This window comes from Calliphora vicina, chromosome 2 (genome assembly GCF_958450345.1).
Source record: "Calliphora vicina chromosome 2, idCalVici1.1, whole genome shotgun sequence".
Taxonomy (NCBI): Eukaryota; Metazoa; Arthropoda; class Insecta; order Diptera; family Calliphoridae; genus Calliphora; species Calliphora vicina.
In genome coordinates this window covers 78,533,720-78,560,176 of record NC_088781.1, presented here as the reverse complement: position 1 = coordinate 78,560,176, position 26,457 = coordinate 78,533,720, and the positions used below count along the sequence as shown (strand labels likewise).

General features: G+C 34.3%; 1 protein-coding gene across 1 annotated transcript in view; it reads right to left on the bottom strand.

The window, feature by feature from the left end:
• The window catches only part of Klp31E (kinesin-like protein 31E), a 672,978-nt gene that overhangs the window by 614,035 nt on the left and 32,486 nt on the right, over positions 1-26,457 (bottom strand). Inside the window, exon 2 of the mRNA XM_065502432.1 lies at positions 22,855-22,920. Coding sequence (XP_065358504.1) covers positions 22,855-22,913 — 59 coding nt within the window. The 5' untranslated portion in view covers positions 22,914-22,920. The remainder of the gene's footprint in view (positions 1-22,854; positions 22,921-26,457) is intronic.

Sequence of the window (26,457 nt, the reverse complement as noted above, 5' to 3'; positions counted from 1 at the left end):
AGTAGTGTCAATAGGTGAATTATCGGAGGAAGCAGCTGAAGCGAAAAATATTCATATAAAACAGTTTAGATTGTAACATCCCCGAAAAATATCGTGCAATGCTACAAATACAGAACTTTTAAATAGCGTGTTTTAAGTTCAGATCCATTTATTTCTGGAGGACAAACTTACCAACAAAGAAAACAAGTAGTTTAAGTCAAGGAGTTTTAAATTTGATTAATATTTGATATATGTATATTAATGTCTTATTTTACCTTACCTCATATTGCATTATATAACTTTGTATAACTTTTTAATTTAGTTTTTTTTCAGTGTATAATTCAGTAATTAAAATGGAATAAAAATTTACTTAAATTGTTTAAAACAAACGAATTTTCATACTGAAATATTTTATTTCAAAAATTCATAAAACATGTCTAAAAGCCAATCAACTCTTGAAAGATCAAAGGGCTACTGTGGTTACAGTTGTTAAAATTTTTTCTTAAAAATTTGCAAACTTTAAGTTCTTCGGGCATACTATGCGGTGACAAATTTTAAAGACCTTAGCTTTTTTAGTTTTGGAGATATGGATTATTGACCGCTTGTTCATATAAGGGAAACCACTGTGTACTGGTTTAAAAAAAATAAAAAGTGTTAATTCCTTTTGTTTGTTTTAAAAGAGCACACGAATTCTCATGATGAGAGGAGGCTCATTATGAACGACAGAAATGCCTACATATTTCTTAACGGGGAGAGTGATCAAAACAAAAAATAAATGACCCCAGCTACAACAAAAATTATTTAACCGCCAAACCAGCTGAGAGAGCACGCTCTTGTTCCCCCGTGATACAATTACACGAACAAAATAATACACAAACAATATTACCAACCAATTTATGTTTAGAACAAAAGAATAAAAGAAAATATGAAAAATTTAAATACAACAACTATACCAGTTTTAATAATAACACGGACAAATACTGTTAATAAACAAGCTTGTGATCCACTAACAAAGAATAGTGAGAGTTTGAATGTTTTTAACACTAAACAAACCACAATAAATAATGATGGTACACTGAAGGGCGCTATACCAAAAATCACCAGTACTACCAGGTATGCTTAGATATTAATAAAAGAAACTTAAGTCCCCAAAATAATGGAACGTCTGTCAAGAAACAGAAGATAGTTGATAATTCCTTGATAGGCAATCGTTTCGCACTCTTGAGCGAGGATAATAATAATAATAAGAGTATAAAATATGGTGTTTACGAAAAAAAATCATTAAAGCCACCACCAATATATCTGCGTGAGTCCAGCTCGAATAATTTGGTCAAAACATTTGTAACTCATTGGAAAAAATGATTTCCATATTGTTCCAATAAGAAAAGGCGGTGTGCAAGAGACGAAAATAGTCGTATACACTGAGGATTTTTATAGAAAAATCTCTCAATACCTAAATGATAATAAAAGGAATTTTTATACCTATCAACTGAAAAGTAGTAAAGGGTTGACAGTTGTCATTAAAGGCATAGAGTCCAGTGTTGAGGCTAATGATATCAAGGAAGCCCTGCAAGAATTGGGCTACGAAATAAGAGCTGTAGTTAATATATTTAATAAAGATAAAATTCCTCAGTCGAGTTGGAGCCAGAAAAAAATAAATTGAGGGGAAATGAAACTCACCCAATTTACTCAACACGATATCTGTTAAATCGTAGAATAACCATTGAGGAGCCTCTAAAAAGAAATCGTCCTGTTCAATGTGGCAATTGTCAAGAGTTTGGACAGACTAAGAATTATTGTACCTTGCGAACAGTGCGTGTGGCATGCGGAGACCTTCATTCTTCATCATAATGTGATATCCTATACGGGAGGGTTGAAAGCACTTATGCACGCGCTTACCCAGAATATTACCTCTCTTAATCAAAATATGACAAACTTTATGTCATCCATGCAAAACACAATACAAGAGCTTTTAAGAGCGCAGAACCAAATGATACAAATTCCCTTAACAAAATAATGAGTTATTTGAGACTATGTTTCTGGAATGCAAACGGTTTAAACCAGCATAAATCAGAGGTATCCCACTTCATGCAGAATAAAAACATCGACGTGCTATTGGTTTCGGAAACTCATCTTACCAATAGGTATAACTTTTATATTTCGGGTTATACATTCTACTGTACAAATCATCCTGATGGTAAGGCATATGGTGGCACTGGTATTTTAATTAAAAATCGTTTAAAGCATTATCCCCTAGATAAATTCTCAAAAGACTATATGCAGGCAACATCCATTCACCTGGAAAGCTTTGCTGGAGATTTAAATATAAGCGCGATCTATTGCCCACCACGCTTTTCAATGACCAAGGAGAAGTTTGAAGAATTCTTTAGCACGCTAGGAGGTCGCTTTCTTGCATGCGGCGACTATAATGCCAAACACACTTAGACAGCTTTATAAAACATTAGTTGATCGTATAAATGGCCTGGATATTGTGTCCCCTGGACAAACAACATACTGGCCTGCTGATCCTAAAAAAAATGCCTGATGTCATAGACTTTGCAATAACAAAAAATATTAATCGAAATTCAATATCTACAGAAATGTCATATGATTTATCTTCTGATCATTCCCCAATTATAGTATCTTATGACGGGAGGACTAACATTTCAAAATTTCATACTGAGGCATATTACTTTGAAACAAATTGGCTTAAATATAAAAAATATATAAGCAGTCATATCCACACAGGTCTTTGTATTCTGTGTGAGCAAGATGTAGATAAAAGTGTCAATGACTTTACGTCATTAATTGTATTCAAAGAGTCAAATATTTCCTAAAACTGATATGCACATTTCCAACTCAGATATTGAACGACTTCTTTTAGAAAAGATAAAACTCAGAAGAGAATGGCAACAAAATAGATAACCTGCTGCAAAACAGAGGCTGTCTGCTGCTAGTAAAAATCTGAAAAAAGCCCTTGAATTAGAAGAGGATCGCAGAAATAGAAATTACATGCAAAGTTTGACAAACTTAGGAGGAAAGGCTAAAATATTTGCCGATCACTTAAGTACAGTCTTTCAACCAAACTCGCCAACAACTGTTTTTGAACTTGAAGAGCCACCTGTGTCAACCTTATTGATGACATATTAGCTATAAGCCCAGAAGACATTAACGAAGTAATCAAGGATAATATAATATTAAAAAAATCACCTGGAAATGATTCTGTTACACCTACTATGATTAAAAACCTACAGAGTGTGGCAATAATTGTGCTGTCTACAATATTTAATGCGATCTTTAAACATGGAGTTTTTCCGACAAATTGGAAAACTTCTCAGATAATAATTATACCAAAGCCAGGTAGGGACTTGACCGTACCACCCTCCTATAGACCAATAAGCTAACTTCCTTGCTTATCGAAACTCTTCGAAAAAGTATTCCAAAAGAAAATCATACCATTTTTAAATGAGAAAAATATAATCCCAGTCCATCAATTTGTTTTCCGGGAACGCCACGGAACAATCGGTTAATCGTATAACCGGAGTGATAAGAAAATCCTTTGAATTAAAGAAATATTGTTCAGCTATATTTTTGGATGTCGCTCAAGCCTTCGACAAAGTATGGCACAAAGGCCTGGTTATAAAATAAAATGTTTGCTGCCACCATCTACTCCTAAACTATTGGAATATTATCTATCGGACCGTATATTTACAGTTAAGTACAATGATTACGTAACAAGAGAATATAGGATTGGAGCAGGAGTACCACAAGGAAGTGTTCTTGGACCTAAACTCTATTTGATTTACACCCAGCGTTGCCGTTTTGGGCTTTTCCTACCAAATTTGGTAGGATTTTTTTCGTTTGGTAGGAAGGTAGTTTAAATTGATTTTTGGTAGGTTGGATCAAATAGTATTTATTTACAAGATAGATTTATCGCATTATTAGAGATCACTAAGGCAGATGCAGTTTCAATTTTCCAACTTATAACAGATTTCCAACTTATAATAAGATTTGTTCAGTGGCAACGCTGTTTACACCTCTGATTTGCCTACGAGCGATGAATTGACTATTTCTACATTTGCTGATGACACCGCAATCATTAGCTCGCATGAAAACCCATATGTAGCATCTAGTATACTAGATGGCTACTTACAATGTGTGGGAACATAGTTAAACAAATGGAGAATACGTGTAAATGAGTTAAAAAGCAAACATGTTACGTTCACACTGAGGAGGGGATGCTGTCCACCTGTCACACTGAACAATGTTAATATACCTCAGTCCGATTATGTTACATACCTTGGTATTCACTTAGATAGAAGACTCACAGGCAAGGTTGCCAATTTAGCCATTTTCCGGCTAGATCTAGCGATTTTATTATAATTTAGCCATAAAAAATCGCTAGATTTAATCTAGCCGGAAGATCTAGCCATTTTATTTTGTCCTAGCATTTTTTATTTTATATTTTTCTTGAACATTTTTGTAATTTTTTAAAAATAAAACATTATTTTTTATCAAATGACAAAGAAACTGTATTTTTAAACAAATTCGTCTGTTGATGATTTGATGAGAATGTTATTGGTTTTATGAAAACAGGCTTCGAAATTGTTTCCAAAGCAAACACATCAGGCATATTAAAAATACTATTTTGCATTTCTTCAATAGATCCGATTTTGATTGTAAGTGCCCAGAAATTTTAAAAAATATTGTTATTACAATCTTTAAATCTGCTAAACCCCATTAACACGAAGTCGGTAAATTTTTTTTTTGAAAACAGTCAGTATAACTATTAGTTAACACATAACCAGACTTCGAGGTAATGGGGGCAAGAAATGTAATATTTATGAATTTGTATTCAGTTATTTTTGGGTTTTTTTAATTCAAAATCTAGCCATTTTCTGAGCTGAAGAGTTGGCAACCTTGCTCACAGGGTGCCCCGATAGACTAGACGATAGTGTGTTGGACTATCAATCCAGGGGTTGCGGGTTCGATTCCTGCCAGAGACTCTGGGTGTTTCTGCAGACAAGCAAAACGCTTCGCAGTTTGTGTTCGTTTAAAAAAAAAAAAAAAAAACTTGGCTCCGTCATATAGAAACCAAGAGACTTCACATGAAGTTAAAAGCATCTAGCCTTCACAGGTTAATAACCAATCAATGTTAAGCCTGGACTATAAAGTCACCCTGTATAAAATCATTTTAAAACCAATTTGGACATATGGAATCCAATTGTAGGGAACGGCCAGTAATTCCAGTATTGAGCTTATACAGAGGGCCCAGTCGAAAATTCTTAGGACCATGACGGGTACACCATGGTACATAAGAAATGAAAACATCCAAAGGGACTTGGAAGTGCCACTAGTGAAGGATGAGTTTAAGAAAGTCCGCGATAAATATATATACTGAAACTGCAATCCCACCCAAATCCGTTTGCTCGGCTGCTCGCACAGAGCCAAACCAGATCAAGGCTTTGTAGAGGAGATCTACCACCCCGCTAAGATGAGGTCCATGCATCAAGCAATGCTCTCTTTAGAGAGCAATTAGTTTTAATTTTAGTTATAAGATTTAATCACTTACTGTTAGGCCTAATGATATAGGCAGATTCAATAAATAAATAAAAAGTTAAAAAAAACGTAATAAAATGTCAAAAATTTATAAAAAAAATGTTTTTTAGATTGTTCAAATTGAAAGTGTTTCAGAAAAGAAAATGTGCTAGAAGTGTAAAACAAAATTTTAAAATTCGGAATGTTTTCGACTTCTCAAAAACCTTTTATAATGGAACACAGCTGATTGTCTTGCTCAAACTTATTTCAACAAACAGCCAATATTAATATTATAATTTGAATTGTCCAACTGACATCAATTCGAAAAATAACTCGGCTCCAATTAAACCATCGATACGGCCACATTTGTCAATAGGGGGATCTGCGAGGTCTATATTTCCGGGAATTTCCATTCTGGTGTATTTAAGCTAATATCGGGTTGATAATATTTTATACTAGGAACGACCATGGCAGTCAGTGATGTTGAATAATCTGAATGTCTAGATTTGATTACGAAGTCAACAGATTGATCGATCGTAAATCCTCCATCGCCAATTCCAGAAATACTTGCATGCGTCCGATTGCATCTCAAACGAAGATGATTCACGAAACGACTTGTGATTAGGTTGAGTTGCGATGCGATGTATAATCTAATATAAAACGACAAGGTACAAAAACTCCGAATTGATTTTTGACCAGAAAAATTGCGGTAGCCAATAAAACACTTGACGATGGCGCTTTTGTTGTATTAGCAGGACTTAAAGAAATAAGAACCGCTCGCGAAGTAGTTGGAGCTATTTGATCTGCCGAAGATGTTGTAGGTTTGTCTGGCTGTACTTTGTCCATGTGCGACATTGTGTGGTGTTTCGAAGAACATTGACGGCAATTACCTGAAGTACACCTGTTAAGCATATGGATCTTTTTCAAACAGTTCAGGCATAACTTCATAATTTTTGCTTCTTTGAAACGTAGTAAGCGAGACAAATTGCTAAAACGAGTACAGCTGGTGATGAAATGATCCTTGGAATCGAAAAATCAGCATAATGCGGTCAGAGAAGTAGTCGAAACATTGACGTCACGATTTTGTTGTTGAGGTTTTTTGGAACCATGTTGAAATGAACACAGAAAAAAATAAAAATGAGTCTAAATTACGAAATTGATTATATTAATTAACCTTTAACTTATGACGTGAAACTTTTTGACATAGTCACAGATGTGGTGTATATTTTACACCTTATAATTTTTGCAAAAAAAATTTACTTTAAAAAACATTTTTTGGTTAATATTTGCTTTTTAACAATAAAATAAAACAATTCTAATTTACAAAAATTAAAAAAAGAAAGCAAAATGTTATTTGAAACAAAAATGCAGGCACATTATTTTGCAAGCCTTTTTGATAAAACTTTAAAAAAATTAAGAGAGGGTGTAAAATAAGTTAAAGGTTAAAAAAATATTTGATTTTGCTCCAATCATCAAAATGATACTATTAATTAAATATGCATCTATATATAATAAATGCTATTAGGAAGGACCCAAAATTAAGTCACTATACTGGTGACAGAACTTGTTAATGGAATAATCTTATTGGTCCGGTCAAGATGCTGCTTCTGGAATAAATTCATATATTATTTCAAAAAAAATCTTATACATATATATATATTTTTTTTAAATTAGTACATGGTACAAAATATGGGTGCGTTTTGTACTTTTTTTAAATAAGTGCATTTCATTATTTATAGGGAGCATGGACCATAAATAGTCCAGCCGAAGATTGTGCTTTGGGCTGTGGGGAAGCCAGTGCGAGAAAATACTCCCTCGCGAATGTCCTTTGGATAAATATCAGCACCGATTATGATATCGATACCAGCCGACTCGTAAAATTTGGAATCGGCGAGGAACAGATCACGAAAGTTTTTCTTGTAGGTTTCGGGGAGTGATTCGGACGGAGTTCGAAGAGTTATCCGATTGTCAACCCTAAAGGTCCCCTCAATTTTCGATGACGAATCAAATCGAGATTTCAACACAATCGGGCAAACAGTTTCCTCGTGCAACGTAAAAGTCGAAAGATCCATCTTATCGATGAACTTCTTTGCCACCCGGCTTACTGCGGACCCGGAATCCAGTAAGCACCGAGCATGTGAGTTTGTGGACGAGATCTTTACAAGGACAGTCGGCAAAAGGACCAGAGTGTTTTGCCGAAGGATCGCAGTTAGGGAGGCGGATTTCGAAGTTGATGGCAGCGACGATTCATTATCAGACCTGGAGGAGGAAGTGTTGCGTTTGGTTGCGTTAGAGGAGGACGCCCTTGGAGAGAAGTGGACCTAGATCGTGAGCGACTGGGTAATAAGTCTTTGACAAGTCTGGGATTCGCATGCAACAAGGTGTGGTGGAATTTGCGGCAGTGTTTGCAACCGTGCTTGGAGAAGCATGTGCCTTGTGAGTGGTCATGAGCCAGACAGTTGGAGCAGTATTTGGGGTTACGTACTGCTTGGATGCGATCACTCATATTCATTGCCAAGAACTTTCTGCATGTTCGAAGAGGATGTGGTCGCTTACAAATCCGACCCCATGAATTTTGTAATGCGTTACATATCCGAATAGCTAATGGTATTAAGAGATCCAGTCACTTAATAGCATCCAATACTCCATTAAAATATTTTACTATTCCATATGTAAAAATCCATTTTGCATATTTTCCAAAATTGAATATTTCTGATTTGAATTTCTATTTTCTCCGTGAAATTCGTACTATATTTCATATTTTTCGATTCCTTTATCCCATTCGCTTAATATTGCGTTTTCATTTTCTATTTAACGAAACTAACAATATTTACCGAAAATCACGACACAAAGCACAAAGGAAGGTTGTTCAAACTCTCTGAGTCGAAACAAAATCGTTTAGATTTTGTACTCAGAATAATTTAACAAACAATATGAAACGAAAGAAATGAATAAAACCAAAGGATTAGGAATTTTTCTAATTATTTATTAAATTTTTTGGACAATGGATTCTTACCAATAAGGAACAATAGGAGTAATACAGCGATGTGAATATGTTAGAGTTAGATTTATATCTCTCTCAAAAAGAAGTATTTATGACTACTAGGATCGCCTGTTGCTCAAAATTCGACCACTAATAACAAAATTATACAGTTACTTTGAGTATACGCAAAAATATTTTTCACGTTTGTGTACAAATACACGTGTATTTAGATGTACATAAACATGTTGTTGTTTTTCAAGCCAATTTAAAATGCTTTTTAACACTTTTATGGAAAGAATTTTTAAAAAAAATTAGATTGTGCACATCTAGAGAAAATAATCTTTTAAACCATATAGGTTTCATCAATATTGGTGGACAATAACATACTTAAAAGTGTACCACAAAAAAAGGTTGGCCTATTTATATATAAGATTTATTATTGATTTAGAACTAAATGACAATTGGAAGTATACTGCAACACATAGCATTCTGCATTTATATATATTATGGAAAAACAGGAATTGAAGGGAAATGAGGAAAATCGCTAAGTGTTGTTTTGGCGTAAACATTCCGCCCGCCTTGCAGTATACATGTAGGAAGAAAATGGAATATGTAGTCGTAAATACTTGTTTTTGCTATGAGGAAAATTTAGAAACTAGTAAGGAGTGAGATCGAAAAATTCTTAACACACGTTTTTCATTACATTTTTTAACCCAAGTATTATTTGAATTTTTTTTTGATCAAGTTACCTTTGAAAAACATGTCAGTTATTATGTGTAATGTCAATTATATTAATTTTTTTGTTAATCTGATTAAAATGAGTGACCAGAAAAAAGTGCGTACTGAAATTATTAAATATTTTCAACAAAACCCAACTTGGTCTTACAAAAAGTTGGCCAAGCATACAAAGGTCTGCCGTCAAACTGTTTCCAATGTTATTAAACAGTACCGGGAGAACTTGTCAGTTGATAGAAAACCTGGTTCAGGTAGAAGGAATGGTCCACATGATGTTTCTAAAGCCAAAAAAATAGAACGCATTTTCAAAAGAGCTCCCAACACATCCGGTAGGAAAGCAGCCCGGTTAGCTCAGTGCTCGGACTATTTGGTACGAAAAGTTAAAGCTAATGCAGGTTTAAAAACATACAAGGCTCAAAAAGTTCCTGACAGGAACGCTACTAAAAATTTAGAGGCCAAAAACAGAGCACGGAAATTGAAGTCAAGTTTTATAAAAAAATATTCTTGCTGCATAATGGATGACGAAACGTATGTTCTGGCAGATTTTTCGCAACTTCCAGGTCAAAAATTTTATGTTGCTGATGCTCGAGGGAATGTTGAAGAAAAGTTTAGGACCCAAAAGCAGACAAAATTTCCCAGAAAGTTCTTGGTATGGCAAGCAATATGCAGTTGCGGCAAAAGAAGCCACTCATTTGTTACAACGGGCTCTATAAATACCGAAATTTACATCAAGGAATGTTTACAAAAAAGGCTGCTTCCATTCATAAGACTTCATAATGTGTCCACTTATTTTTGGCCTGACTTGGCATCCTGTCACTATGGCAAACAAGCCCTTGAGTGGTACAAGAACAATAATGTGGTATTTGTACCAAGAGAGGCAAATCCTCCAAACTGCCCGGAGCTAAGGCCAGTGGAGAGATATTGGGCTCTTGTTAAAAGAGAATTGAAGAGTACAAAAAAGGTGTCCAAAAGTGTGGTAGATTTTAAACGGAGATGGACTACATGTTCGAGCAAAGTGACAGAAAGCACTATAAAAACGTTAATGGAAGGGTTTCCGAAAAAGGTTCAAAATTTCATCACTAGTGATTAAAACTATAAAAATAATTTTTTTTGTAAATTGTAATAATAATTTCAATCAAATAAAAAAAAAATTAAAGCTGTAAGTTTAGTGGTTTCTTTTTTATAAACATATATGTATGTTAAGAATTTTTCGATCTCACTCCTTATTAGTAATTCAAGATATTTGGAAATTAGGATTACAATTCATATTACAAAAGAAATACATTATTATAAAATTCAATGTGTGTGAAGATAAATTTAAATTTATTTAGCACAGACATAAACCACATATTTTAGCTCAGCCCATTTTGCAGTTAACAGAGCACTGTTAATAGCGTTAACAGTCATAATACTTGAATTATAATAAACAAATTTATACTTACAATATCTGAAATAATTTCAGAATAAGAAAAAAATGGAAAAAATTAAAAAAAAACTATCCATCTGAAATAATAGATGGATATTTGAACCCATCGTAATATCAGGATTCCAATAAATTTGATTTTTTTGAAAAAATAAATCTGGAGAGGATTTTTGGCCATTATGTAAATTAGGAAAAGGGCTCGGATATGACACTATATTGAAATGGTAGTCCTAGGGTCACTGAATGGAACTGTGGTAGTGGGATATCTGAAATAATTTTGGGATTCCAATAAATTTGAGTTTTGTGAAAAAATAAATCTGGAGAGGATTTTTGGCCATTATGGAAATTAGGAAAAGGGCTCGGATATGACACTATATAGAAATGGTAGTCCTAGGGTCACTTAATGGAACTGTGGTAGTGGGATTTCTGAAAACAATTTTGAGATTCCAATAAATTTGAGTTTTGTGAAAAAATAAATCTGGAGAGGATTTTTGGCCATTATGAAAATTAGGAAAAGGGCTCGGATATGACACTATATATAAATGGTAGTCCTAGGGTCACTGAATGGAACTGTGGTAGTGGGATATTTGAAATAATTTTGGGATTCCAATAAATTAGAGTTTTGTGAAAAAATAAATCTGGAGAGGATTTTTGGCCATTATGGAAATTAGGAAAAGGGCTCGGATATGACACTATATAGAAATGGTAGTCCTAGGGTCACTGAATGGAACTGTCCTAGTGGGATATCTGAAATAATTTTGGGATTCCAATAAATTTGACTTTTTTGAAAAAATAAATCTTGAGAGGATTTTTGGCCATTATGGAAATTAGGAAAAGGGTTCGGATATGACACTATATAGAAATGGTAGTCCTAGGGTCACTTAATGGAACTGTGGTAGTGGGATATCTGAAATAATTTTGGGATTCCAATAAATTTGAGTTTTGTGAAAAAATAAATCTGGAGAGGATTTTTGGCCATTATGGAAATTAGGAAAAGGGCTCGGATATGACACTATATAGAAATGGTAGCCCTAGGGTCACCGAATGGAACTGTGGTAGTGGGATATCTGCAATAATTTTGGGATTTCAATAAATTTGAGTTTTGTGAAAAAATAAATCTGTAGAGGAATTTTGGCCATTATGGAAATTAGGAAAAGAGCTCGGATATGACACTATATTGAAATGGTAGTCCTAGGGTCACTGAATGGAACTATGGTAGTGGGATATCTGAAACAATTTTGAGATTCCAATAAATTTGAATTTTGTGAAAAAATAAATCTGGAGAGGATTTTTGGCCATTATGGAAATTGGGAAAAGGGCTCAGATATGACACTATATAGAAATGGTAGTCCTAGGGTCACTGAATGGAACTATGGTAGTGGGATATCTGAAATAATTTTGAGATTCCAATAAATTTGAATTTTGTGAAAAAATAAATCTGGAGAGGATTTTTGGCCATTATGGAAATTAGGAAAAGGGCTCGGATATGACACTATATATAAATGGTAGTCCTAGGGTCACATAATGGCCAAAAATCCTCTCCAGATTTATTTTTTCACAAAACTCAAATTTATTGGAATCCCTAAATTATTTCAGATATCCCACTACCACAGTTCCATTAAGTGACCCTAGCAATACCATTTCTATATAGTGCCATATCCGATCCCTTTTCCTAATTTCCATAATGGCCAAAAATCCGCTCCAGATTTATTTTTTCAAAAAATTCAAATTTATTGGAATCCCAAAATTATTTCAGATATCCCACTACCACAGTTCTATTCAGTGACCCTAGGACTACCATTTCTATATAATGTCATATCCGAGCCCTTTTCCTAATTTCCATAATGGCCAAAAATCCTCTCCAGATTTATTTTTTCAAAAAAGTCAAATTTATTGGAATCCCAAAATTATTTCAGATATCCCACTACCACAGTTCCATTCAGTGACCCTAGGACTACCATTTCTATATAGTGTCATATCCGATCCCTTTTCCTAATTTCCATAATGGCCAAAAATCCTCTCTCGATATATCCATCTATTATTTCAGATGGATAGTTTTTTTTTAATTTTTTCCATTTTTTTTCTTATTCTGAAATTATTTCAGATATTGTAGGTATAAATTTGTTTATTATAATTCAAGTATTATGACTGTTGAGTGATTAACAGTGCTCTGTTAACTGCAAAATGGGCTGAGCTAAAATATGTGGTTTATGTCTGTGCTAAATAAATTTAAATTTATCTTCATACACATTGAAATTCAATATTTAAAATTAAATTGTTATTATTTAAGGATAAATTCAAGGATAAATTCAAGTTAGTTTGTTTTCATATTGTTTATTGTTACTACTAAAGTGCTTTGGAATGGAACAATTAAATCAGGGTGCTTTGTGTCGCGATTTTCGGTAAATATTGTTAGTTTCGTTAAATAGAAAATGAAAACGCAATATTAAGTGAATGGGATAAAGGAATCGAAAAATATGAAATATAGTACGAATTTCACGGAGAAAATAGAAATTCAAATCAGAAATATTCAATTTTGGAAAATATGCAAAATGGATTTTTACATATGGAATAGTAAAATATTTTAATGGAGTATTGGATGCTATTAAATGACTGGATCTCTTAATACCATTAGCTATTCGGATATGGAAGGTTATTCAAACTCTCTGAGCCGAAACAAAATCGTTTAGATTTTGTACTCAGAATAATTTAACAATATGATACGAAAGAAATGAATAAAACCAAAGGATTAGGCATTTTTCTAATTATTTATTAAATTATTTGGACAATGGATTCTTACCAATAGGAGTAATACAGCGATGTGAACAGGTTAGAGTTAGATTTATATCTCTCTCTTTTACGAAACGATGTTTGAGAAGATGGCAGTTCATCGAGCGAAAATTGGCGTAGTGTTGAAGAACGCTGGTTTGAATCAAACTTACGAGTTGCAGAGAGTTGGCGAGTTAACTTAGCTTTCACATCGAAGTACAGGGACACGAAGCTCATGCGGTCAGTTCCATCCAACTAACTGTTTTCTTTTTCTTCGATGATACTTTGTGCTATTTCTTGGCTTTTATATAGCTCCTCTATGTAGCTCAAACGAACAGACATGTCAGCCTCGTCATACTCCTTTAGTTGAGATGTTGTTAGAGTTTGGTTCAAATTCTCTAGCTGCTTTACAATAGCTGCAACTTTTGTTTTAAAAGGCAATTTTAATATAGTCTATGGAGGAACGCGCTGCCACGTGACATAAATGCTGTGCAGGTATTTGTCAACCGATGCTTGCGAATATTCTGGCCTGCAACAATATCAAACGCAAATCTATGGAGCTTAACAAATCAACGTCCAATCCAGACTGAAATCGACTCAATCGAAAATGGCGATGGGTTGGCCATACTTAGCGCAGGCCCACAAGAGATATAGCAAAAACCGACATTGACTGGACACCCCAGGGTAACACGAGAAGAAGAGACCGCCCATTGCACACATGGAGGCGTCAACTTGAATGCGAGATAACACAAAGCGGTATTAGCTGGAGGGAAATCAAGCATAAATCATCTAACAAAACTGAATGGAATCAGTTTGTGGTGGCCCTTTGTTCCTTATAGGAACCACAGGACATAATAATAATAAATGGAGTAACTCAACACCATAGGACTACCGAAAATGACCCAAGGAATGTGGACTACAATATTAGCTGGAGGGAAATCAAGCATAAATCATCTAACAAAACTGAATGGAATCAGTTTGTGGTGGCCCTTTGTTCCTTATAGGAACCACAGGACATAATAATAATACATGGAGTAACTCAACACCATAGGACTACCGAAAATGACCCAAGGAATGTGGACTACAATATAATTGTAATCAATATCAATTTAATCAATATCCGAATTGATATTGATTAAAAATATCCGAATTTATATTGAATTAAAAAACCAATCTTTTGTGTCTGCAATAGTTTTTGCAGGCAATAAAAATGCAAAAAATCGAATTTATTTAAAATTTAAACTTTTTTATTGAAGTAACAAAAATCGAATGACAAAACAAGTTCTTTTTAAATAATATAAAAGCTACATACAAGAATTTACATAAAGTAGCCACAACAAATGTAATACGTGTATCGTCCCCTTAACCCTTTGTCGACCGACGGTTCTTATAAGTACCATAACAATAATAAGCTTACAAAATGAAAACAAAACATATTTTGACCCTTTTTGCCCAAAAGTACTTGTAGTACACTATTATCTTTGGAATATTTTTTTTTTTTGCCTATTGGCAAACTCGCTTACCCATAATAACGGTGAATTGTTTCATGTTGTCATTGTGATGTTCCTTTATGTTGTAATGGTAAAAAATACTGTTTCGTAAAATCGACTTGTAATAGAAAATATTATAAAAGTTACAAAACTAATCAATATATTAATAAAATTTAAAAACAAAATCGATGAATTTTTTATCTTTTGATTGATGCTGACCTAACGGTACCAGGTCCCTTTCGGATCCTTGCAGGTATCTTTCGGTTCCCTGCAGGTCCTCCACAAAGTTAAAATTTTGTAAATAACTTCCTGTAGTGCAATAATTAACCAGTGGTGTAGTGAGTACAACTTTGACTAGCAATCGGAATGTTTTTGATTCGGCACTTGGCTGCGACTTACTTTTTTTATTTTTTTTTTTGTAAATAAATTACTTTATAAATAACTCTACTAACAAAACAACTTATTTCCAGGCAAAATGTAAAGGATTACTTTTGGGATATCGCGAACAATAATAAGTACTTCTTCCAGTTGAATAATTAGTAGTCTAATCGTCAAATTCCGTTATTCTTGAGCTTATTTTTTATATTTTATTGTAAATATTAATAAGTTAAGTGAACAAAATTGTGTTTCCATTATTTTTACGATAATTCCAGCTACAAAAAGTGAAGATGACGAAGAAAAAATTGCAAATACATTTTATCGATTAAATAAACACAACATAAATTATTATCGCAAACATAACGAAAAAAAACTGCTTAAAGTAACAGCTGACTTCAACCGAGAGCGAATGTCGTTAAAAATGTTACTGAATAGCAAATTCGATAAATTTTCGTTATATTTATTTTATCGATACGATTATCGTTATAAAAGTTATTGAATCGCACTACTGAAGTCCTTATTTTCAATATTTAATAAAAGAAATAAAACTTTTTAAACGATTTTAAACCTTGGTCCACAAGGGGTTAATAAACAATGGTGTATAAGCATATATACCATTATTTTTTTATTGCATAATCTACATAACTGATTCTATATGTGGTCAAAATTTGATGACCGCGGTTCCAAATATTTACCGATTTTCTCCATTTTTACTTTTTAGGGCTAACAAGAAATGTATATATAAAATAAAGAAAGAATTGATTAAAAATCATGACTGAGTCCAAAGTTATATCGGTAAATATTTGGAACCGCGGTCATCAAAAAACTGGAGTAGGGTAGGTAAAAATGTATTATTCAAATGCCAATATCTCTTGAGATATGTTTTATGTAGTACTCGACGAGAAGATTCTATATATATGTAAAATCGCCAGAGGTCTTGAGCTCCAAATCTTCTCGTAAAAAACCGAAAGCTCGATTTTGATTTTAGAACCATGGTTTCTTCGGGAAAAGTTCTTACGAATTTGCTTTACGCTTAGTAGTCAACAAAATTTACCCACCCTAATGTAGAGTGATACGTATGTAAATTTATATATGTATATTGTTGTAAAATTGTGAATTAAATAGAATGCGGTCCCGAGAGGTTTTTTTATTATTTGATTGACCAATAATTCACTTTATTCTTCTTATATTATATAACAATCATGTGGTTTTTTTAACTAACTAAAATTATTACACACTTCTCTTTCTACTTTGTTTTTACTCTTCATCTTCTCGTTTCTTATTCACCCGATTTGATAACCCAGCTGGATTTTTACACTGTGCAAAATAATTTCATAACACTACCCCCTCTTTTAAGCTCGTGGCTCCTGACCGGGCAAACTATTTTCAAGGTCTCGATAAACAGCAAGGCGATTTACGTGAATAACTCTCCTAGTCCCCTTTTTTGGCAACTGAACCTCGTAGACTAGGTCAGATATTCTCTGCGTGACCACACCGGGTCCAACCCAATCACTTTGAAGTTTTGGACAATAACCTTTGCGTCGGTTAGGTAGATGTATCCATACTAAATCTTGTTCATTAAATTTCAGATGGTTAGATCGTAAATCATACCTACTTTTCATAGCTTCGGATGAAATCTTTAAGTTAGCCCTTGCTAGTACATGAAGTTTTTGAATGTTGTCTCGCATTTCTTGCGCATATTGATGAATGTTATCATTTGCTTCTGGTGGAATGCCAAACATTATGTCTAATGGCAAGCGAAGTTCGCGACCAAATGTCAAGTAGGCTGGGAAGTAACCGGTGGATGCATGAACGGAGGATCTATACGCCATCAGGGCTAATGGCAGATACGCATCCCAGTTCTTTTGATTCGCATCTATGAATTTTGCAAGATAATCAAGAAGTGTTCTATTAAACCGTTCGACCATCCCATCAGATTGAGGGTGAAGAGGCGTAGTTCGAGTCTTTTCAGCTCCCAACAGTCGCATGGTAGCACGGAAAACGTTGGATTCGAAGTTTTTTCCTTGGTCCGAATGAATTAAGTATGGAACACCAAAGCGACAAATAACTTCATATACAAGGTGACCTTTGCTGATAGATTGGGTAATGCAAGACATTCTGGCCATTTCGAAAAGTAATCCATTACAACAGCTATATATCGGTTGCCTCTTTCCGTTATAGGTAAAGGTCCGAGAATGTCTATACCTATACGCTCAAACGGTGCACCAATGGCAGACGGCTGCAACCTACCTACAGTCCTTTGGGTTGGTCCTTTTCTTGACGAGCAAATTTTGCAAAGGGAACACCATCGATTAACTTCTTCAGTACAACCAATCCAATAAAACCTATCACGGACTTTACTAAGAGTTTTAAGACGGCCCAGATGCCCACCAGTTACGCTATTATGTGTTTGTTCGAGTATAAGATGAATGTGTCTACGAGGGGCAATAGTCACCAATTTATCCCCATCTTTTCTTCTAAATTTGCTTTTTAGTATACCACCATCCAAATGTAGTTGATTGAATAGGGCCCACCATGCCTTAAGATCTGGCTCAAAGCTGAGTATTTCGGATTTATCTGGCCTTTTCTGAATAGTCACCCAATCCACTACATTCTTCAATATTGGATCTTCCTTCTGATCAGCCATCAGACTTTCCGACTCGGCAACAATTGCAAACACCTCAAGACCCTCTTTGCTCTCAGCTCTCTCACAGTACTTACAGTCGCCACATGGGCGGCGGGATAATGCATCAGCATTTAGATGTTTCTTACCAGGGCGATAATTTAGTTGAAACTGGCATTCCTGAAGACGTTCTAACCACCGAGCTACCTGTCCTTCTGGCTCGCGAAAATTATATAACCATCTTAGTGAGGCATGGTCGGAGCGTAAAATAAATTCGCGACCTAAAAGATAATGTCGAAAATGTGCGGTAGCAATAACAGCGGCTAACAGTTCCTTACGTGTCACACAATAATTCCTTTCAGCTTTATCAAGTGTTCGACTGTAAAACTCAATAACTCGTTCCTCGCCGTCTTGGATCTGGCTTAAAACGGCCCCAATGCCCACGTTTGATGAATCAGCGTCTAAGTCGCGCTATCTCCCCAATCAAATTTTATTTTGGCTTGTGTTAATTCCGCCAGTGGTTTTGCTAAAGTTGAAAAATCCCGAATGAACCTCCGGTAATAGGAGCACAATCCTAGAAATGCCCTTATTTCTGTTTTAGATTTGGGAACAGAACACTCGACTACCTTATCAATCTTTCCAGGATCGACTTCTAAGCCATTTCGGCCAACAATGTGGCCTAGGTAACATACTCGATCTTTAAAAAAATTGCATTTGGCAGGGCTTAATTTTAATCCGGCGTTTATGAGCCTTTTAAAAACTTCCTCCAACCTTGAGAAGTGTTCCTCTATGGTACTTGAATGGACTACTATATCGTCTAGATAAACTAATGCCGTGCTCCATGGAAGCCCCTCAAACACCTGATCCATTAACCTCTCAAAGGTGGCAGGGGCATTACAAAGCCCAAAGGGCATGACATTGAATTGCCAAAGGCCTGCCCCGCAAGAGAACGCCGTTTTTTCTTTGGATTCTGTATCAACTTCCACCTGCCAATATCCAGACTGCAAATCCAATGTAGAAAACCATCTGGAACCATGTAACGCCACCAAAATGTCATCCATCCTTGGAAGAGGGTACGAATCTTTACACGTAGCCTCATTTAATCTTCTATAGTCGACACAAAATCGAAGAGAACCGTCTTTCTTCCTTACTAAAACGTCAGGTGATGACCATGGACTCGAAGATTTTTCCACTACACCCCTGGAAGTCATATCTCGAATTAGGTCAGTCATAACTTCTCGTCTGGCGAATGGAATCCTTCTCGGTGGAACTCGAGGAGGTGTATCAGCGGTGTTAATGTGATGGTTTACAATCGACGTACGTCCAAAATCATTAGGGCCATTAGATAACACATTACTATAATTTTCCAAAAACTTTTTAAATTTTGTCTTTTCCGAGGGGGGAAGTTCTGTAGATTCATTTATTTGCAGCATAGAAGCGCTATCAGTAACTTCAGCTTCGTTTTTCTCCACAACTTCTACGGGATACAATTCACCTAAAAACGTATTTTTTTCTAATTCTACGGTTTGGTCGGTGACATTAATCAAACGAATTGGAATTAATCCTTGGTGAACATTTATTAGAGTTCTTCCAACCATTACTCCCTCAGGTGAATTAAAAGTTGTAGAACGTTCAACCATGTAAACGCCTGAATGCTGTTCTATGTCACATGGTATTCGCAAAAACGTATCGGACTTAGGCCCGAGTTGTATCGAGTTGACAAGCCTCACTGAGTTATCGATGTTGTAAGTTGGTAGCTTAATGTTGACCATGCCATTAGAAAACTCCAAAAACATGGCTTTCAGATTGACTTTACACTTGTGTGCGTATAAAAAATCGATACCTAAAATAGGCGGAACAGACACTGTAACTACCAAAAATTTATGATGAAATACCATACCATTTATGGAGAAATTTAAATTAACGCTACCAATCGTTTCAAAGACCGAACCAGAAGCACCGACAAGCTTCATACGGTTATTTGTTAACTTTGTCTTTTTGGGCACAAAGGTCATTGGAATTAAGGATACTCTAGGTCCAATTTACACACTTAGTGAAATTTTTCATCGTGCCTTGAAATAATTCTTCAAACCCAATTATTACGTCTGTTTTCTTAAGTTACAAATAGCGTAGGGCTTCATTTAACTTTCCAATAAAGAAACGTAAAAACTCATGTACATCTTCATGACGTCCAGTTAAAAAGTCTGTACTCATCCTTTTTATTCGCGTGAAGATCTGGAATGGCCGTATAGCTTTTTTACTACACTTTGTACTAAAAAATGTATTTGTAAAGATGCATACTAGACATGCACTATTTTTGTGGCCATGTAATTCGGAGTGCTCTGTTATAGCCAAAATGCTGGTTACCATGGCAGGAATATGAAAAAGTGCTTGTAGTGTTGCATTTAAATAGCAGGAGTTAAAAATATTTTTAATTCCTACGCCCGGCTGACTAATTAAATTATGATCATCAAAGTTTTTTAAACAACGTGGACTTTTCTCACGCGAATTTTTAAAACAACCCTGAGGATTAATATCAGCGGGCGTGGCCACATTTGTTCCATCAGATATGTGTTGGTGTATTAAATTCGGAGCTAATTCATAGTCTCTGCTTGGCCTTCGCTCCTGGAGGTCAGCAGGTTTAAGTTTACCGATGACGGAGATTTCTTGTGACGTATTTCCTTTCCCCGAAACAATTTCTTGTTATCGTTTACAGAATCAACGGTAAAAATTTGTCTAGATCTTTGGCGGTCCGATCGAGCCTGAATATCTTGAGCCGCAGCCAATGCAGTTTTAATAGACATGTGTTGACCGGCAGCTACTAACTTCATCAATTCTGTGTCTCTTAAACCATCTATGAATTGATTTTTTAACAAATCGTCAACATACGCTTTCGGAGTCGATCTAAAAGCTGAAATTGACAGCAGCTCTAATGCAGTAGCAAATTCGGTTAAGGACTCACGTGGGCCCTGGACCCGTCTTTTAAACTCTTGAAAACATACTTGCTCGTGTACTGTAAAACGTTCTCTCATTAATTGCTGTAAAGAGTTCCACGATGGTAGATGGTCGGTAGGCACGGTGGCAAAAAGGCGGAGGGCATCGTCCCTTAAATTAGAAATAACGGCCATTACTTTTTCTTCCTCAGTCCATCCATAAAAATGTGCCGTATGTTCTACTAAACATTCGTAATTAGACCAAGGCGATTTGCCATCATAGGTGGCTATATCATTTTGATTAAATGGACGCATTCTACAGGAGCTTAGTGTTTCAACAGCTGAGTTAGGTTTTTGTGACTTGGGATCACAATTGTTGTTACAACAGAGAGCACTTGAGGTAGTATGCACATGCGGCTGATGAAACTCTGTGACTGCAACGGAGTCCATTTGAAAATTTTGTCGAAGTCGAGCTGGTGCTACTTCATTTGTAGAAATATTGTTTGAATTAGAAACGCAAACAATTCCATTAGACACTTTTGTTGAAGCGCCCTCGTTTACGTCATTGTTAGCGAACGAAGTAGCCGTTGAATATTTTGAAGAATAATTTGTTGTGGTTGGCGTATGGGTTATCACTGGGGGTAGTGGTGACATATTAGCTGAGTGGTTATACCCCGTACACATTTGAGGTTGAGATAGGTGCATGAATGTTGAAGTGGATGAGGCGGCCATCGTACAAAAATCATTAGTTAATGATGATGATCTTGTTGTCTCAACGTTAGATGAAGGACTTACTATTGGATTCCCTGTGGATGGTGGAAAGGATCTGAGAGCAGCATCTGATAGTGTTCTTTCTAAACTTACCAAACGCCTTTCTAAAAAGGCTTGTTGCAATTCGAATTTCTTTTCCATCTCACTTTTTAAGTCCAATATTTGTTGCTGCCATGAATTCTGCATACGTGCCTGCGACGGAATCATACTACCAAGTCGGGCGTACATTGATTCAGTAAAGGTGGACATCTGACTTTGAAGCTCCTGCTGGAAATCTTCACTCATCTGCTTATGCATTTGTTTAACTTTTTTATTTGGCATTTTATTTTAATTTGTGGAAAAATGCGTACTCGCACTAGAACGGACACCCCACACCTGACACCAGTGTTGTAAAATTGTGAATTAAATAGAATGCGGTCCCGAGAGGTTTTTTTATTATTTGATTGACCAATAATTCACTTTATTCTTCTTATATTATATAACAATCATGTGGTTTTTTTAACTAACTAAAATTATTACACACTTCTCTTTCTACCCGCATTGATAACCCAGCTGGATTTTAAAATTTTGAGTTATTTTTAAAAAACTGTTTTAAAAATGGATATGGATAGACAATGAAATGATGTATAAAATGCATATTCCAACAAATTGTCTAAGTTTTTATAAAAAGTTTCGCTTTAATTTTTATTTTTTAGTAATTTTGCAAATTCAACAATAGTTATTTTAATTTTTTTTCAATAAAAATCAATTTTTTTTGTATAGTGTCGACTTGTAAAGTGTAGCTTTAAGGAACTAGATATTATTATCTCATTGAGATCATATGAATAAAGGTTTAGATAATATTTTTTAGAAAAATGTTTCATAAAATATTGAAAAATTATATAATGCACAAAAATAATTTAAAGCATTCTCAACATTTTAAATATAATGTTAAAATTTCAAAAAGATTGTGAAAAAATTATAATTTCCCGCCAACATGTTAAATGCTGGCCAACCCAAAAAATTATTTTTCTCTATTTTTTTCTTAGATTTTTATGTAAATGGCATTATAAAAGTCTGTAAGTTAATCTTCTGTATAAATTAATCTCCTAGGCTTTAGATTTATAAAACAAACAAAAATTGATCTTTCCTTTCTTTATATTGGAAAAAATTATTTATTTAAATATACTATGAATGTTTCAATTATATGTATAACCACTGCCGTATGTACCCACATATATTTTAACACTTACCGAACCGCAACTCGCACAGAACAGTCCTTTTCAAAATAATTGCTTTCATCGGGCATCATTGGACAACTAGTTTAAAAATAAATAAATCGGTAGAAACAGGTCAAGCATTACGTGATTTGTGAAAAAATTAAGTTTAACTAAAATTATATTCAAAATTATATACATAAGAAGAATGTTAAAAATCTAGGTGCCTATTTTTAATATGAAAGTAAATTAAATATAATACAAAGAATATATTGGAAAAGTAATTAAGTCATTATTAATTTACTCTCATATTAAAATTATACATTCAAATAACACCCAAAAACGGCTAATCGTGCAAAACTTCACAAATATGACATTTTAAGATCGTACGGTATGTTTTCGAGATATTTCCACTTTTATGTTTTCACTTAATCATGTTTTTTTTTTTAAATTTTAGCTCAGGTGCATGAGTTCAATGAAAATGTTAAAAATTGATTTGAATTTTTGCAATAAAATATTTTTTTAAAATTAACCCATTTCGTGTAAACATTATTAAATAGATTTGAAACCGATAAATCAGGGGCCAAATTACCGCATACGATATCGAGTAGAATGAATAGTAATTTTGTTATTTGAGATTATGGCATTCGATATCGAGAAAGCAATTTAGTACATTTTATTATAATTTCGATATCGAAATTATTTTTCGATACGATAAGCTCATTCCATTACGAATGCGGTGATTTGGCCCCAGTTCAGTTGAATTTCACGTTCTTGGGTTAAAACTGCTGACCGTACAATTTTAAAATGTTTGTCATATTTGTCCCAAAACTATCAATATGTTTTTTAAGTGGAACCCTTCTCAAAATTTTAAATTGTATAGTAGTGTAAACAGAAAAAATTAAATAGTAAAAAACTGAACAAAAGTTTAGTTTTATGGAATATTTATTAGGTTTTTTCACCGTGAACGCCTGTAATAGAAAACCGAATAACACATTCAGCTTTACGTTAAACGTCGTTCAGATTTTTACTATATAGAGTTCATCTTTTGCAAAAGTACACGGACGTGCAGGTTTTAACTTTTATCCGATGCGTTAATTTTCTGCATAGTGGGGAGGGTATATTGGGTTAGTGCTGATGTTTATAAAGTGCAAAAATATTGTCCCAATACCCACCTTAAAGTATACCAATCTGCTCAGGATCACTTTCTGAGTCGGTTAAGCGATGTCCGTCCGGTTGCAATTTTTAAAATAATTCAACAAAATTTGGTACAAGCTCTTCTATTGTCCCAAGGGCGAAGCCTATTGAATTTATTATTTCACCTAGCCCCAATGATTGCCCTATTTGAAAATAGTTATGCTCTCATAAATATCTTAGGCCCTAATTGTGTAATTCACTTGCATTAAACGCTTCACCTACGCTGTTGTGAACGCGTAACAAAAAAATATAAAATTTTATTATTCATTACGGCATTGCGTTTAGTCAACGCCGAAATATTACGATTTCACTTTTATTGTCAAATGGTTGCCATTGTATAAGTTGATATTAAAATTTAAAATAAAAACTTACAAAAAGATGTACTTATATCGTGTTGGCAATGCTGTAAGCCAAACAGCTGTATGGCGTTTATTTACTTTTCAATCCATAGAATATTTGTTCAAAGAAGACACAAAAATATAACAAAATATTAAAAACATAAAAGCGAAGTTTTCTGCTGAGGTAGAGAACGATACTTGTGGAAGCTCAGTACCGCAATTTTTTAACTTTTTAACGACAAAATTTTGTCGAGTATAAACTTATATAAAAGTTAAAAAATCGTTTTCAAAACCATATTCTAAGAAGGAAATTCATCCGAATTTGTCGACTGTCCTTATAACAACACATATCTAAATTCTGAATCAATATACATAGACATATGGGTTACACTGGGTTTAAGGGGTTAAAATTTTCCGCAAAAATATTATTCGTGAAATTTTACTATAAGTCCCTAAATATACCAAAACAGAAAATTCAACCAGAAAGTCAGAAATAAGACACAACAAAAGAGAGCTTACGGTTAATTTCGTATTTATTAAGAATTTGGATACGAAGTCTACATTAATTACATTTTTTTAGCTCTAGGCAATTCCACTTTATTACCATACAATGTCCAGCATATTTCAGATATAAGCGTTCTTCAATGGGTGCGCATGTTAAATTTTTGGGTTACTTTAAAATAAAATTCTTAATAAATGCGAAATTAACCCTATGCTCTCTTTTGTTGTCTTATTTCTGACTTTCTGGTTGAATTTTCCCGTGTTAGTGTATAAGGGACTTCTAGTAAAATTTCACGAATAATATTTTTGCGGAACATTTTAACCCCTTAAATACCTGTTTTAATGGAGTTTGTTGTTCATTTTTAAAAGAAGGACAACAAAAACCCATACTTGAGGATTTAAAGGGTTAACATATTCTAAAAAAATGTTCTCCTTAACATTTTACATACATTTTCTGAACACGTTCTATACCTAAAATGTAAGGATCACATGGTTTATTATGCCTATTAACAATTAGACTGTGCCAGAGTTGGGAAACTTTAACCAACCTCAAATGAAATTCAGATGTAAACTTTCAAAACGCCGATACACGTGTCTTTTATTTTTGTCTCCTCTATCAAAATTTATTGGTCGGACCTCGTAATTTTTTTTGGAGTTGTACAGTGTAATAAGAAATACTTATTTTTTTAATTACGTGTTGCACATAAATGTGCAAATGGGGATAAATTGTTTTGAATGCACGTAAGTACATTATGGCCACCTAAAAGTTCGGATTTTCTTAAGCATTTGACAGACTTTTCGTTCGGTTTTGACATTAGCTAGCTTATGCATATTATGGTTGGGCCCTAAGGATCAGATGTTACAACGCGAGCAGTAACTTGCTTGAACGCAGTGGTTTGCAAACTATAATTTAATGCAACGCAAATTGGAGGCGTTGCGTTGGATGCGTTTAACTTTTTATAGGGACAAATTAATTGTTAGCAAGTTTTTTTTATTTTATTTAGAATTTTATTGCCAATATACATAGGTGATATTTTAGAAAAAAATCGACCCTACGTAGGCCGTAGGCGTATCTAAAAAACCATAAAAAATAGAGAAAAATTAAAAATAAATAAACGTAAATAACTCTTCAACTAATGGAGATAACCTGCACATGTAAGCGTATTTTTTGTAGATCTTCTTAAGCGCTATTTATATTTTTAATTTCAGCTCATTCGGATCATAAATGGATTTTTGCCGATTTATTAAAAAAATTAATATCCGAGGTGACCAACTTTGAGGGGCAACTCACTGGCCCCCATTAGCACTAGGAAACTGATCAACTGCAAATCAACTCGAAAATACCTCAGCTCCAACCATGAGAAATTTTGTAGTAATATCTCCAATAGTTCCCGAGATACCGAATTATTTCCAGAAATAAACGTTTCTAAACCACTGCGTGTTGTACATTTTTAAACATAAATTTTCGCACATACACATCAACTCACCAAAGTTCACTTGTATATTTGTTTCACCTAAAATATTTTATAATACTTGTAGTTACAACAGCTATTTGTGTGCAAAAAAGAAGTTTATGACATTCTCAATACAAAACAATAAACAA